A 14,987-nucleotide genomic window follows, 5' to 3' on the forward strand; every position below is an offset into this window, starting at 1 on the left:
GTAGACTTCTGTCCTTTCTAACTCATGTGGTGAAACTAAAAACACATTCCAAGATGAAAAGTTACATTTGAAATTCTTCAGCCAAGATTTTGATTACACAAAGCCACCGTATTAAGAACTACAAGTTAGCTCTTGCTTGTCCTGGGCTTCTTTGCACTTTAAAGATTTTGCTGGTCCAACCCTATCAGCAAAACCTCACAGGAGACAGAGCTTATACATTCAAAAGCATTCTTTTGCCTGATTTAATTTAAATCAATTTCCCAAATAGAATTAAAGCTGCACCAGAGGGAAAACTTTTTAGCTGCTATCACAGCACCTTCATTAGGGTTTTTGCCAGCACAGCTATTTGGCTGGAACTTTCACAATAACTGATATAGCTGTGACAGGAATGAAAAAACAAGTTTTTATGAAAGAAGAGAGCACCTTCACATCAGCAGGAAAGGAAGCACTCAAAGCCAGTCAATGGCATCTGAAATGCCCCTTAGACACAACAACACCTGGCAACTTCCTAATTAGTCATATTGTTGGTAGGTGTAAAGTTAACAAGGAAATTAAAGCCCCATGTCTATGTTAAACTCCCCCATGAAAGCAAAGTTGTTAGAAGGCATTTAAAATGTTGTTTCAATTTCTCTTCTTTTAGTAAAGCATTGCAGAGGGATACTGCCCAAATGTACCCAACCCTCTCTCACTGTGGTCCCTCATGCTGAAAACCTCCTGGTCACTCAGCATTCCCTCTGCTCTGTCCCTCTTCCTAACCAAGGACAAGTCTGCAGGCGCTCTTGGGTCTCCTCTTCACAGGAGGAACACAGTTCAACTCAAAAATGACAGATTTACAGAAGGTAGAATACGTTCCGCTCACAAACAGATTAGAGTCAATAAGACTAAATATCTAGCAAACAGTAGGAATAACTAAGCTACATGCAACACATTGGTAAACCAGTGGAATAAAATAAACACATTTGCCCCAAAAACGCATTTCAAGTTTTACTACAGCAAACATTACTATTCAGATTATCAGTAATATACTGATCACTGAAATATGCACTGATATGGGGTAGTTTCTAAATGCTTAACTATAATATTGACCAAAGATTACTGACAGATTTTCCTTAAAACCAAAATTTAAATTAAAGGCTGTAGTGGGAGGGAGGGAGTCTCCATCTTTTATTAAAGAGCTCACCAATATTTTCATTATAAAGCTCCAACAACTGTATGCTCTGGAGGAAGGCCTCTGAATTCAGAAACTTAACCCAGCCCCTCCATTCATGCACATTTGCAGGACACTACTGCTAGTTTACCAAACATTAGCTTTAGCAACACTTTTATGTCTGCCTCTACTACAGAGATAAAAGATGATGGTAGCCAATTGCCTACATTTTCAAGGCCAGCAAGTGAAAAATACTATTTGTCTCCTGGGTGTCCCATTTCACAGTCTGGGTCACAAGCAGATGTTGAAGCCCAGTTAAGAAGTGGTACTTGGATACCAAGGATAACAGGTCCCTCATCTCCCAGGGGTTGAGCCAGCATCCTCAAAATACTTCAGTCTGGCAGTAAAGAGCTTATGAAAAATAAGTAATTTGTGTCTTTGGAACAATGTTTAATAAGGGCTGATAATAAATAAGGCCCAAGGCAATGCCAATGAACAAAGAAAGCAAAATATTGAATAACTGATCACTGTTCAATAAATACTTCCGTTAACCAAATGAGACACAGGTCCTTTGGGAATTGCCAGGAGTGTAATTACTCCCATAATAGAGGAATCCTTTAGAGCAAGTGGCAAACAAGCTGGATTAAAATTTGGTGAGGTTATTTCAAAGCGGACATTTTTAATCTTTTACTCCATGGACTTTGAAGAGCATTTTACTACACAATAAAACATGTTTAGAAAACAGGAAGAGCAGTGAGCAGACTAGTGAACTTGTGTTTCTATGGATTTGTCTCAATTTTTAATTTCTGCAGAGATTTCCAATGTCCGAAAATTCCACTGAAGTCTCTCCCTCTTTCTGGACATCCTACTTGGAAAAGGGGTCTGAGACCTTTCCCTTTCATACACCCTGAACACGCTAATTTCTTGTTGGTTGCAAATATGTATGACCTCTGTTTCTAGGTTGAGTTTCACTGAAATCAACCAGAAACCTGAATTTCTACCATGAAGGGAAAGTGCACTGCCAGACCATCCAGTTGCACAAGCCCTGTTTCTTTTGGATTCAAACATCAAGATGTTGGAGAGATGAACACCAACAATTTTGCAAATGTGCTGATAGGCTCCAGATTAACGTCCATCCCAGCTCATTTCCCTCCACACATTTATTTGACAAGTTCAGGCATTGCTTCTTTCCCAAAATGCGTCAGCCTCCTCTGGCTTTAAAACATCTTTGACCAGAATCCCAACATTAACCCAAAACCTGACAGTAAATCAGTACAACAGGCTTCTCACTCGTCCTTAGAAGTGGTTGGGAAAGGAAAGCCTAGGCTTATTGTTTGCAACCAGGCTTCATACCTATCATGCTTTCACAAAAAACACTTTACAGCAACAACTGTGTATATATACACACACATTCATATACACATATGTGTGCACCATACTTTTCCTAGAAAGAAGGTTGGAATTTTTCTTCTTAATAACAATTTATAAATTGCTAAATGGTTCCATATGTCTATAAGTACCTTAAATTCAAAGCAAACTGAGAAAAGTTCGTTTGCCATTGTGGAAAATTAATTATGTCAGCAGTGAACAATCTCTGGCCACCAAAGCCATATGATGACATGGAAAAACAACACACTTATTCAACCCTGTGAGTCACTGAGTTCTCCATATTTTACAGCCTGACTTGTTTTATAATTTGACTTGTTCAAACGATGGGAAGTCAGAAGAAGAATCAGTAATTAAATACTGATCTCTCAAGCCTTTTGTGGAACTGATATTTCCTGGGTACATGCTTCCATACTCTATATTGATTTAGGTACACACACTGGAATGCCAAGATAACTGATTTGCAGTGAATGTAGCACACACACTGTTCTAGTGCATTTCTTACAGAGAAAAAACCCAGCTTTTGAGAGATCCCTTTGGGTTGTTGATTCTGGCCTTCACATTGCAATATTTGACAATTTTCACTAGACTTTTAAAGTACTGTCGTACACTTTTCTTCAGCTCTTCTGGACTAATATTTATCAATTTTGTGGCACTAAACATAGGGCTAGAATTAGGCAATGTCATGATTCAGCAGCTCTTCAGCACCATAACAAGCTCAGTTTTAGAGGCATTTAGGCACTGCTTTGGGGGCTGGAGAGACAGATATGGAAGAAGACCCAGGAGGAGACAAGTGGTTAAGAACTGTCTTCTAGATGGATGCAAAATTGCTGTAGAACAGCATCTAGGACAGCACTTGCTATCAGGAGAGCCAGTCTTGCTCTCAGGGGAAGTCTGAGCCTCAGCTAAAAGCAGGTGACCAGCTCTTCACAGCACTAGGGGCATCTGTTTCAGGCAAAGCTATTTTCATTGCTGCACTCCACCAAACACAGGTTACACCAAGCTCCTTCTGTAAAGCACATGCTCCTCTCACTAACTGACCGCCTGGAGAGCTCCAGAACACAGGAACACCACCTCTGTCCTCCCACAGAGACCTCTGCCTTCCCAGGTGCTGAGGGCTCTCCTTCCACAAGCACAAGTTGATAAAGGCCATGCAGACTACCTCTGTCAGGGAGCACTGCTGAAACAACCCACAAACCAGCTTTTTACACAGAGGCTAAAAGCCTAAACAGTCACCCAATGAGGACAAAGATGGAGAAAGAATTCAGTTATCTGCCCCATTAGGAGGTGCCCTCCTCCCTGAAGTCATTGTTTAAAATTTATATTTAGTAGAAACAGAAAATGTTTCCATTTCACCTACCAGCAAGAGCTGGTAGACAGAAATCTCTTAGCATAGCTCTGAATTTTTTAATAAAATGAATTCATTAAAAGACTGCAGCAACTACTGTTTATGCACTGATAAGATGGATAGCAGCCTGGCTCATGTTCATGTGGCACCTGCTCAGAACCAAGAGCTCATACACAAAAATGAAACCTTTAAACAAGTATTCTGTAAATTAGTCACCTGAATTTTTCCCATCAAAATGCCATCTCACCACTGTCCTCTCATGAGTTCCCTACAAGAGGGTGCTTGCCCAGCCTTCTCCCTTTTGATGCTAGTGGAATTTAAACATCCTAGATAAATTATTACAGTAAAAGCATCAAGTCTTGTGCTGGAAATCATTCTTCCACTGATAGCATGATGACACTAAGCAATAGAAGGAGAACGTATCTCACTCCCACATGAGGCTTTTACATACACCACTTTTCTTTTGTCATCCCTGAACAGATACAATTGCATATGAAAAGACTTATATGGCAAATTTTCTTTAGCATAATTGTTTTTTTCATTAAATAAAAATATGGGTTTCACCAATACTTCTGAAAACAAGGCCAAAATGAAACCTAAGCTTTTAGTACACCACTGAATTTTCAGTTTTATCATTCCTATGGCAACATCAGCCCTGACCCACAATAGCATGTGAAAGTATTAGTTATGCAAACCCTCATTTATTCAAGGATACATATTGTGCACACACACACAGATGTTTTTTATTGAAAGGGTGATAAAAATTTTTTTGTAATTATTCTGATTAAGAGGTGATCACAAGTGGACTCTCAAAATCCTGGGTAGAACTAAATCTTGTGGCATGTACTAGACTCTACACACTAGAATCTTTGGGAGAGGAAAAGGGAGGATGGTATAACTTTTGAAGACAGCAGCCATAATTTAGGTGGCAGCATGTCACAAGGACACAGTCAGCATGTCCTGCTGGCTGCAGCCAGGGATTGATATTGGGAATAGGGAGGATTGTCTTTTGGCAAGCATGTCCCAGGCTGCCTCAGCACCTGCATGCAACTGCTTGGGTTGTGCAGGGTGAACCACAGGCTCCAGGCCCTGTCCCTCACCCTCTCCTTTCTTTCAAATATTCCACAACCCACTACAACATTCAATCATTACCTATGCCACTAACAAAGCAGTACACATGCTTTGTGAATCCCTCTTCAGTTTCTGGGAAGGACAGCAGCAGAGGAAGTTTGAGGGCTCAAACAAATCTCTCCTACTCTCAAGTGTTTGCAGGAGAGGAGAGAAGAGGAGGGATGTGGTGTCAGACCTGGTAGTGCCAGCCTTCTCTTTGCTACTCTCAGTGCTAGAGAGCAAAAGGTGGCTCTGCAAGGCCCACACATTGCTCTGCACATCCCTCCACAATGCTCCTGGGCTGCCAAAAAGTACCTGATCTGCCATGCTGGCTCCCTTGCTCTGGAGTCACAGAAGCAGCATCCTGCTTTTTCTGACAAGACAGGCTGTGCCTCTCCAGCTAGGAAAGAGGCACCACCACAACATGTCAAAGACACAGACCACCTCTGTCCCAACTAGAAGTCAGGAACTGTGCACATCTCAGATTTTGGGTGCTGTCTGTTCTAAGATTTTTTTCTCAAAAAGACTGCAGCAATCTTCAGTGTTTTCATTTTCCAAGTTAATTTTGGATGCAGACCTGAATTGAACATGCCACAACTGTAGTACCAGCCTAGAGGGAAAAAAACCTCTGTCCCAACTACTTAGATTTGCAAGACAGAAGGCAGCTTAGTTTCCCAGCTGGGTGGAACCACAAGTTTTATTCAAAAGTACTGTCCTCCAAGCAATGCATACCACACTTGCTTAGAATTGCTTATCAAAAGTATCTCCAGATTGTGTTACAGCACCCTCACCTCACACTGCCAGTACACACTCCAAGAGTCATGGCAATGCCATACAGATATCCAGCAGGGAATTAGCCAACTTTGCATGTTCTGTTAGCCAACACTACTGTGAGGTTAGTGTGTGCATTGCAAAAGTACAGTTGAGGTGCAGTTAGAACTAGGGACCCACTGTATGTGGCAGCATTGAAATCTTCATGTCATGGTGTTTGATCCAAAAACCATGGCAAAGTACCATTTACCCTAAAGAGCTGAATTCCAAACTACAAAGCTTGTTACCAGCTGCTGACTCTTTGCAGCCCTAAACAGCTTTTGATAAAGTCAGTTCTTGTTACTGCATGTCCTTCATAGGATGACCAGCACTGCCTTTATCAGCTATCAGCACTTGCACAATGCTCCCTCTCCACTGACACTGCCATCCCCCACAGCCAGTTCCAAGCAGCAGAGCTAGGTCAGGTCTGGGAAAACCATTTCACTGAAATAGTCACTGTGGAAAACCCCCAGACATGCAGGTCCTGTAGTGAGCCTTCATTCCAATCCCTCACAGGTTTTTTTCCCTAAAATTACCTTGATCTAGAGACTTCTCCTAGGGGTTTCTGAACAGTTGCAAGGTCACCTCCCAAAATCAGACAATCTGAGCTAATATTTTTTGTACATAATATGGACTCATCTGCTTAGAAAATCTGTGTCATGTGAAACCATTCACAAATGCAAATCAATGCTCTTCCACTTTCCCTACCTGTTCCAAGGAACCAAACTGCCATCATTCAACCTGCATTGCTTCAGCTCCCCTACAACACCCATTTGCCTGCTTCAAACTCAACAGGTTCTCAGTTAGTGTCACATGGTTTCTTATGAAAAAGAAAAAATTATCATCTTATACACCTCTTCAGAGTCTTTGCTTATCCCAGCCTTTCCTTGGGATTGACCCTAAAATTTAGGCCCTAAAGTTGGGGAAGAAACTGTTGTTTTCATCTTCAGAAGGGAGTGCACAAGTCCAGGAACCCACACACAGATGACAGCTCAAAAAAATACATTATACTTCTTTCCATGGTATTTTTAGTACTTCCTTATATTTTCAAAGGAGAAACTGGCACACGTAGTATCAATCTGTAACACTGCACCACGAGTTTCTTCAGAACAAGAAATACAGCCTTTCTTAATTGCTATGCAGCAGAATCAAAAGCAACAGAAGAACCTGAAGAACTTGTTAGAACAATTCAGGTTTTGGGAAAAGTTAAACAGTGAATTTAAGGAAAACATCGTTTCCTTTGGCACCAGCATACACAGGAGATACCACTGACACAAGTTTCCCATCACATTTGTTTATAATACATTTACAAGTAACCTAATGCTTTGAAAGATTAAATACATGTGTTGCATTCAAGTTACGCACAGATGATAATTACTTAATTATATGTACAAATATTATTTCATTTGTAATTTTATATTAATGCATACCATAAGCACACTCTGCATCTTAACTGCTGGTTTTAGTTTGCCACAAGGTGGCAGAAATTTCAAAGTTAAAATAGATTGTGGTAGGCTATTCCATGAGTTTGGTTTTGTTTGACCCGCTATGACTAGAAAGAGAGGAAGTAAGTTTATGTCACCAGGTTAAAACTTAAGAACCACACAAGTCCTTTTTTTTGTGGTAGAGAAGCAAAATTAAATCTTCAGAGTGGTACATCATACAGATTTTAAAAGGAAAAGATGCACAAACAATGATTATGTAAAACATTAAAAAAATTTTAATATCTAGATTAAAAGTTGTCAATCACTGAAGATATAGGCAAGCATAAAGTAGGTGGCCTAAATTTCAAAAATACCAAATAAATTATTTTAGGTATGCATATTATGCCTTTTGTGTGTTGGAAGCAGCATTAAATTTTCTAACAAAAAGTCCTGTATTCTGGTTAGCAGCTACATTTTTTTCCCTTGTTATTTTTGCTATGATTGTTTGTTAAGAAACAGACACAAAACAATGAACACTGCAATAGGGCATTACTAAAACATGACTAAAAAAAATCATTAAACAGTAACTCCTATCCTCTCCAACTGGCAAATTAACTTTCTGCTCTCCCCAATGAAGTAAATTTCTTCAATTTTCACATTTTTTAAAATTAATTTACTTTTTATAAAAATGAAAGAAAAGCTGATTAAAAAACGTTAATTAAGGTGAATTACACTAGACTTTCTTAAAATTCAAGTCTTAATTTATTGTTAAAATGGTGACGTGATCAGAAGCAAAGTCACATGTAAAGTCACAACAACATGAACTCCAAAATGTGAGTTAGGTGACAGAAACAACTAAAAAAGATACTTACTGTCTAGCCTGGTCCTTATTGCCATATGTTACATTTACAACTGCAGTCTCCGTGTCAGTGTTCACTAGAAAGGAAAATGCAACAAAAGGAGGGTAAGTTCAGTGTGCATTCACTTCCCACTGCAAATTTAAAAGCAAATTGAGAGTAGAAACAGTACCTTGCTCACAGTTCTCCACAGTTCCATACTGAGCTAACAAACTATCCAGCACCTACAAGAGGCAAAAGAAATTACAGATTTAAATTTCAAAGCAGATTAACAAAACAAAAACGACTCTAAAAACCACCAGAATCTTTTAAATTATTGTAGGAGAATATAGATAATTTAAGACAGCCATTCCAATAAAGAAGAAATTATTATTCTAGGAAGAACAAGCATATATTGCTTTTTTTCTCTCTCATGTCAGAAAATCAGCATTTAAAATTTCATTAATGTGAAAATACAAAGTATAACTTCAGGAAGGCACACTGCACTGTATATTCCAAACCTTGAAAATAAACCTTCAAGTCACCTGTTCTCAGAGTGGGTTAAAGCAGAGGCTGAAAGAATTAGAGAACATATATATCTAACTTTGTCCCTCTTTGGAGTTATTGGGGTTTTTCCTCCCAACACACTTAGGTTGTACATAAAAGTGTTGTTCTCCTCCTTAGTGGGGAATTGTCTGTGTGGAGAAGGTAACAAGAATAACCAGCACATAAAGAGCTGTTTCACAATTATTTTGACAGATTTCTCAAAGATCACCATGCCAGAGGAACCACGCACAACAGTATCTTCACCATTATTTGAAAGTCACAGTTAATTTTTCCTTCAGTAGAAAGCTAGGGAGAAACAGGCAAATGTATGTGACAAGGGGCAAAAGAAATCTAAATTAAGTAGTTGTATTTTGCATAGTTTTATTCTTGTCAAATGGAGGATGAAGAAGGGGAAAATACACAAGCTTTGGGGAAAAATCAGGGTGTCAGAGTATTCCAGTAAAAGCATTAACACACCCACAGTTGTACCACATCTAAAATTCACATGGTGTAGAGTTTATTTTCTTCCTGGTGAGAAATAATGTTGCAGAAAATGGTGACTCTGGCAGTAACTAGCACAGACATAAGTGCAGCAGCATTGTGGTGTATTGCATCCTAACATTTTGTCTCAATTTTAATTGATGCTGGAAAAGTTCACAATTTACACCAAGTAGTGAAAAAGTAAGCTTGCACTCCCTTCTGTAACCAAAATGACATTTCTTCAGCTAATCTCTTAAGGGAAATGTAAGTAAGAAAGGGAGGAAACCCCTTAGGGAAAGGATGAAAACAAGGAAGAAAAGATAAAGGAAAGCAGTAGGCATAAAAAAGCATCTGTGCCACTTCCCTTTGCTATAACCAGAAATCCAGTGTGCACAAACCCCCAGTCCCTGAAAATGTAAAACTGTAAAATTCAGACTACATCTTCATGAGATTACAATTCCTAAATTATAATCTATCAATCTACCACATACTTTTACTACAGCTGTATTTTATACGCCAAACCCAAAGACAAATTATATCAGCGCAATTTCCACTCTTTACCACCTACTAAAGTTTAAACTGCACAGAGATGTTTCAAAGGTAACATTTCAAACCAGGTATTTAAAAGGCAATTCAGTGCTCACCAAGTTTGAGAAATGCATTACTGCTTCTAACTGCAGAATTTCCCCATCCTTCTTGTAGAGACTCTAGTAAGTTTTCTTGGCAAGAGTTTTGTTTTCATAGACAAGTTGTTAATTGTCCTCTCATTCTACAAGTAGAGATTAGCCTAGTCTGAGAGTTTCCCTTTTCAATCCCCTAAAAAAATAATTTTTCTGCAGCTCCTCGGATCTGACAATTAGAATCTAAGTGAATGTTTGCGCTGAAATTTGCTAAATATTACTGAAGCAGAGATGCTCCAGGGGATTAAAATAAATTAAAAGTCTCTGGAAGATCCTTTTAAGACAATTAAAACACTGGCACAGATGAGTGGGAGAGCTGTGAGGTCTTGCAGGTCTGCAGCTGTACCTCACAGAAGCCAAGAGAGCCACAGCATGAGATTAGAGGAAAACCACCTTCCACAGACTGCTTAAGGGATCCACTGAAACCAGTGGGTGAACAGAATCCCAGGTGGGGTTGGGGATTTAAAACAAGAAAAGCAAAGCTTTTCCTGACTTAGAGATCCTTTCTGAGATGTTCAGCTGAAATAAGATACCAAAGAGTTCATTAGTCTGATAAAGCAATTCCTTTGTCCCTACAGTATGCCAACACCTGTGCTGCTCTACACCGCAGACCGTGCCACAACATGAGCAAGTGTGCTTAGCTGTGATTATGTTTGAACTGCGCAGACCACCACTCATGGCCACTCTGCCCCCAAAGCTGCATCATTTCAAAACAGAATTTCATTTTCATCCTTATTCATACAGGCAAAGAGCAGTGCTAGAATACCGTATGTACCACAACAGTTTGCTTGGTAATAATTAATCAATGTTTTGTAAGGTATTTCTATATTAAATTTATATTCTGGGCTAGGTATACCCTTATATTGCAAGCCACATATTAAAGTCACCCACCATCTTCACTAATAAATGCTTTAAAGCTGAATCCACACAACTTTTAAAAGACACATTTTCTCTAAAAAGTACTTTCATCATGTTTGTGATCAGTCATCAGAAACTTCTGACCACACTGTCCCTTGCATTTGCTCCCAGGAGCCTAAGAACCCAAAGGCTGCTTTGCTGTTAATGCTGAGGAGCAGCCTAGAATGGCACATACAGCATCACACCCCCTCTCCAGCAAGAGTTCTCCACTTATGCTGCTCCTTAATCCTCTTCTGATCCATTTCAGTCAGAGACAGTGTCCATCTGGGCTTTAATCCAAGTGATTTGGGTTCCCATGTTTTTAAAAGAGTTGCTTTACTGAACAGATTTATGAGAAGTTTCCTCAAAGGATTGAAGCTTGCTTTAACCAAATTGAGAAACAATCCTCTTTGGTCAAAGACACTTATTCTCTATGGCACTGTCTTCAGGAGAAACTTGAATTTTCATCACCATCAGCCTCATGCAGCAGGACTTTAGGTGTGATCAACACTGCAGAGGTAGCCTTTTAACTAAAAATGCACTAGTACAAAAGTTTCAGCAGCAGTTGGGGTATGTGTGAGTGAGTGTGAGGAGCAAGCTTCATGGGTGAGAACACTTTTAACTGAACCAGCTGATCCAATTGGGAAAAGTCATTGCAGTCATATTCAAAGCCAGATCCTCTCTTGTAACTCACTTTCGAAACACAGAACTCAATTCCTGCACGTGTTTCTTGCTTTACTGCAGCAGTCAGTTTCTATTCACATCTTTCATTTCTTCATATGTCTCTCACTATCTTTTCCCTCTCCCCAAATTTTTCTCTCTAGCCCAAAGCCCATAGTTCTGCTGCAAAACAAACATGTTTTGTTTGAACTGCTCTTCCGTAACACTCTTCGTGTACAGCCTTGTTGGGCAATCAGAACAAAATTCAAAGCCAAGTTGGTGGTGCAGCAGCAATTCTGATGAGCAGCTGAAAAGTTTATTTGTACAAATATTTAATCTAAGCTAGAAAAAAAAAGGTCTTTCCTTTTCTTGAGCTCTCCTTCTAGCAGTTGTCTAAATTGGGTCTCCTGCTCTTGTTATAGCACAGATGTCTCTCTCACAAAAAGCTGCAGTCTTATACTGTGGACTTTCATTCATCAGGCTCTAAAAGCCAATTCTGACTTCATTATAAACAGCCTTACCCTACACCAAGCCCCACAAATCAAGGCTGCTTTGCATGGGAAAAAAAAGGAAGGAAACATTACTCTTCAGTGAAACCGAGAGCTTGATGCACACGTTAAAATACTGCAGCTCTTGTACAGATTTCACAGGTTTAGAAGTAGCACTTTTGAACAAATCAGAGCAGTTTTCTGCACTTTCAGAACAGACTATTTTATACACATCATCTCATAGTGCTGTAGGACTTCTGCTGTACACTGTAAGGAAATTAGTCTGAAGACATCTGGTCTGTAAGCACAGTTATCCATACAGTTTCTCTTTCACACATGCACTTCGCGACAGGAACGTCACAGTGGTGCTGGAGAACCTGAAGTTATTTTCTCCTCTCATGTAGACCAAATCCATTAGACCACCACCACCCCCTTGTTTCCATGACTCCTGTGTCATGTTGACAAGGAATTAAAATTAGACAACACAACCAAAATCATAAATAGCAGAGGCTAAAAGAGACAGAAGTATTAGGGCAATTCAGTTGAAAAACCACATAGAAATGTTTGGCTGCAAAGACTTTGAATGTACAATGTGATTTAACAAATAAACAATTTTGATTTAGTGGAGGGGGGGTGTGAAGGAAAACAAAAGAGCCAGGTAAGGAAAGGAGGATGTGGGTGGGTAAAGAGCAGTGCTGATATCACAGATACTGAGATACTGAGCCTGGCTGAACCAAGAATGCCAGCTGCATACTTTCTTGATACACCTAAGGCCAAAAAAAAAAAAAAAAACCACACACAAAAAAAAAAATCACAAAAAAAACCCTCATAAAAACAAACAAACAAAAAAAAAGCACAAACAAAAAACCACAAAACAACAACAAAAAAATCACCATAATGCCATTTTCCATTAATTATATTAATTGAGCCTAACTGGTCTGATGTGGTCCCCACCAGGCCCTGGTGTACTAGAATTTGCAGTACAGCAGGAGCAGACCTGGCATTTTGTGACTTGGAGGTGTGATATTACCTTGGCAGAGGTGCTGCTCCTCTCACAGCCACATCAGCTGCCAACAACAGACCATGGCAAAAAGGCTCCTCAAAGCACCTTCAGTTTGGCATTATTTTTGGTTGGTAGAAAAAAATCAATATTGCCAACAAGGATCCCAGCTAGCATGGCTTTAGAAGGAAAATTAAACTGAAGAAGACCCTAATAAATTCCTGAGGGTTATTTTTGAAAGGTGTAACTTGGATAACACTGCATTGCCTGAATGGAGACTCTGGTGGACAGGTGAACTCAGCTCCAGGTCACCCAGTGCATCTCCCAGCCTGGGCAGCCTCTCTGCATCACTGCCACCCCTCCACATAGTGACTTTGCCCACTTTCACCAAAAAGGTCAGAGGATGCTGCTTCCTGTTCCATGCAAAGAGCATGGACATGGAATACCCAATTCAGTCTGCCAGGACACAGTTATTTTTCCAAAGCCTCGTGAAGGCATTTGAATAGGCAAAGCCAGTCTGCAATGGCTCAATGCGCTGCAGCGTGTGGTGATGGTGTTTTTCATCTTGTAGGCCCTCCAAAACCCAGTTTACTGTCTCATGAAACCATGACCATAGTCTGGAAGAATCAGAAAAATAAGCCTGGAAGCTGCTGAAGTCATTGTTTGCACACACCAGAAAGGCAGTGCCTGAAAACAATAACTCTGGCTTATTTACCACATCCCATACAAACCCTGGAGTGAATTCTTCTCCTGGGAACTTACAGTTACATCCAAATGTTCAAAACTAATAATAAGTTTACCCTATAATACAATTCTGTTTAGGTGGCATTACCAGGGTTTTAAGAATGTAATGCTGAACCACAGAGAACAAAGACAAAATTGTCAAAGGAATTACTAATTGAGTGACCAATTTGGACACCAAGGGCTTGATTTTCCATAGTGCTCAGCACGTCTGTGTGTTCAAAGGGCAGCTTCAATGCCACTTCTGGTAGTAAGGGGAACACAGCACTTCTGCAGGAAGGACCTCAGGCTCATCACAAGACAAGCTGGAGGCACTGTTAGCAACTAATAGCAACTTCTGCTTAGGGAGGGTAGCCCAGCACCAGAGACCAGAACGTGCAGGATTCAGTTTGCCATGGCAACAAATTCAATTCCCCCTAACCAAAAGGGTTTGTCTTCCTCAAAGCCCTCGACTTGCTACCAAATTAAGAAAGTGTGTGGTGAATAACTGGGTCACAGCTCTCATGGACTGCTCATCTCCACTGCACAGGCTGGACTTGTTGGTGACAGCAGAGCCACCCTCTGGCCCCAGCCAATGGCCCTCCCTACAGGGCTAAGAGCAAACACCAGGTCCCCATTTACCTTGCTGTCACTGTAGGACTTCTGAAATGCTCAATTAAAAGGAATAAGGAGGTAAGGGATGTTGTGGACTATTTCAATTTCAGTGTTTTGAATTAAGCAAAACATAGAAGGCAACTGAAAATAGGTCTCAGGTAGAGCATCATGTGCAACTGTGAGTACAACTATTATACCTAACTCCACATACCACATGTGTTTAAGCATTTCCAGATAATACTGCTGGGCCATTTAAATTGTTATATATATACACACACAACCCCTGTATATTAAAAAGGTAAAGGAAAGAGAGGGCTGGGTGCTTTAAAACCACACTAATATGAAATAACATTTAAAAGTACCTGCCTTGAATCTGCTAAGTCAGAAATTGCTTAAAGTATAATTACTATGATTTACCAATAGAAGGTTGGTTTCTAAAAAAAAATAGGAATCCAACAAGTATAAGCAACATGATAAATCATTACAGATAACATCAGTATCAAAACTCCCTCCCTCTCCTTTTTTCTAAAAAAATAACTCATACAATAGGAAAATTCACTGAGAGACTATTCTAATAAAGCTCTGAAAATAGAAGAAATTTCAAAAGAAATTTTCAGGCTACAAGATTAGCCCAGGTGCTGAACACAACACACAAAAATTCTCATGTGCTTTCATGTTCCCACATTACACCCTAAGCTGGAAATAGTCTCTTTAATATCTGATAAGGAAGAAAGGTTAGTGTGCATTATGCTAAAGATGCATGAGATGGAGAAAGAAAAATCTTAGTATCAAGGCTGACAAATGGCATTAAATGGTCTGCAAGGCTAAAAAAAGTACTTG

The 14,987-nt window shown here is 39.8% G+C and overlaps 1 protein-coding gene across 1 annotated transcript in view; it reads right to left on the reverse strand.

Moving 5' to 3' along the window:
- IGF2BP3 (insulin like growth factor 2 mRNA binding protein 3) overlaps positions 1-14,987 on the reverse strand; it is a 112,231-nt gene that overhangs the window by 34,721 nt on the left and 62,523 nt on the right. The window contains exons 4-5 of the mRNA XM_036406247.2: positions 8,255-8,306; positions 8,098-8,161 (exon numbers count right to left, since the gene is read on the reverse strand). Coding sequence (XP_036262140.1) covers positions 8,098-8,161; positions 8,255-8,306 — 116 coding nt within the window. The remainder of the gene's footprint in view (positions 1-8,097; positions 8,162-8,254; positions 8,307-14,987) is intronic.

Source organism: Molothrus ater, chromosome 1 (genome assembly GCF_012460135.2).
Source record: "Molothrus ater isolate BHLD 08-10-18 breed brown headed cowbird chromosome 1, BPBGC_Mater_1.1, whole genome shotgun sequence".
NCBI lineage: Eukaryota > Metazoa > Chordata > Aves > Passeriformes > Icteridae > Molothrus > Molothrus ater.